General features: G+C 32.3%; 1 protein-coding gene across 1 annotated transcript in view; it reads left to right on the forward strand.

Annotated features, from left to right (window-relative positions):
• Positions 1-159, forward strand: part of LOC109590885 (phosphatidylinositol 4,5-bisphosphate 3-kinase catalytic subunit delta isoform-like) — a 2,451-nt gene extending 2,292 nt beyond the window's left edge. Inside the window, exon 3 of the mRNA XM_020006734.1 lies at positions 1-159. Within this exon, the coding sequence (XP_019862293.1) occupies positions 1-153 (153 nt within the window). The 3' untranslated portion in view covers positions 154-159.
• The last annotated feature ends 432 nt before the right edge of the window (positions 160-591 follow it).

The following is a 591-nucleotide window of genomic DNA, read 5'->3' on the forward strand; positions in this document are numbered from 1 at the left end:
GGTACTGTTGTTACTAATCCTAATGCAGCTGATGCTTCATCAATCAGTGTTCAGTTCAATGAGTACAGTCAGCAGCCGATCATATACCCCAGCATGGAGAAGGTACTGGAGCTAGCATCTAAAGAAATGACTAATGTAAGTTATAATGTGTAGGTTTTAAAAGGGACTACATGTACATGTATAAACATGTACATGTACATGTACATGTACAAATGTTGCCAAAAATTAATGATTTTTCCTGATACATATACAGTACATTTTTTGTGCTGTGTAGAAAGTTTGAGCTGGTAACTAGATTTTTTTTATAAATTTTCAATTTGCTCCAAAATTGGGCCAAGTGTCTCAAGCCAAATTTTGCCAAAAAAAGGAAAAGAGGGAATTCTCCATTTTTTACTTTTTCCTAATGCATATATACATGTTCTTTTGCTGTGTAAAAAGTTTGAACTCATTCCAATCAAAACTAATTTTTTAATAATTTTTTAAAGTTATTCCGAAATCAGGCCAAAGTCCCTGTACTATAGCACAGTGATTTTGTCCAAATTTTGCCAAAAATGAAAAGGAGACAATTCTCTATTTTAATACTTTTCCTAA

This window comes from Amphimedon queenslandica, unplaced genomic scaffold (genome assembly GCF_000090795.2).
Source record: "Amphimedon queenslandica unplaced genomic scaffold, v1.1 AMPQUscaffold_9332, whole genome shotgun sequence".
NCBI lineage: Eukaryota > Metazoa > Porifera > Demospongiae > Haplosclerida > Niphatidae > Amphimedon > Amphimedon queenslandica.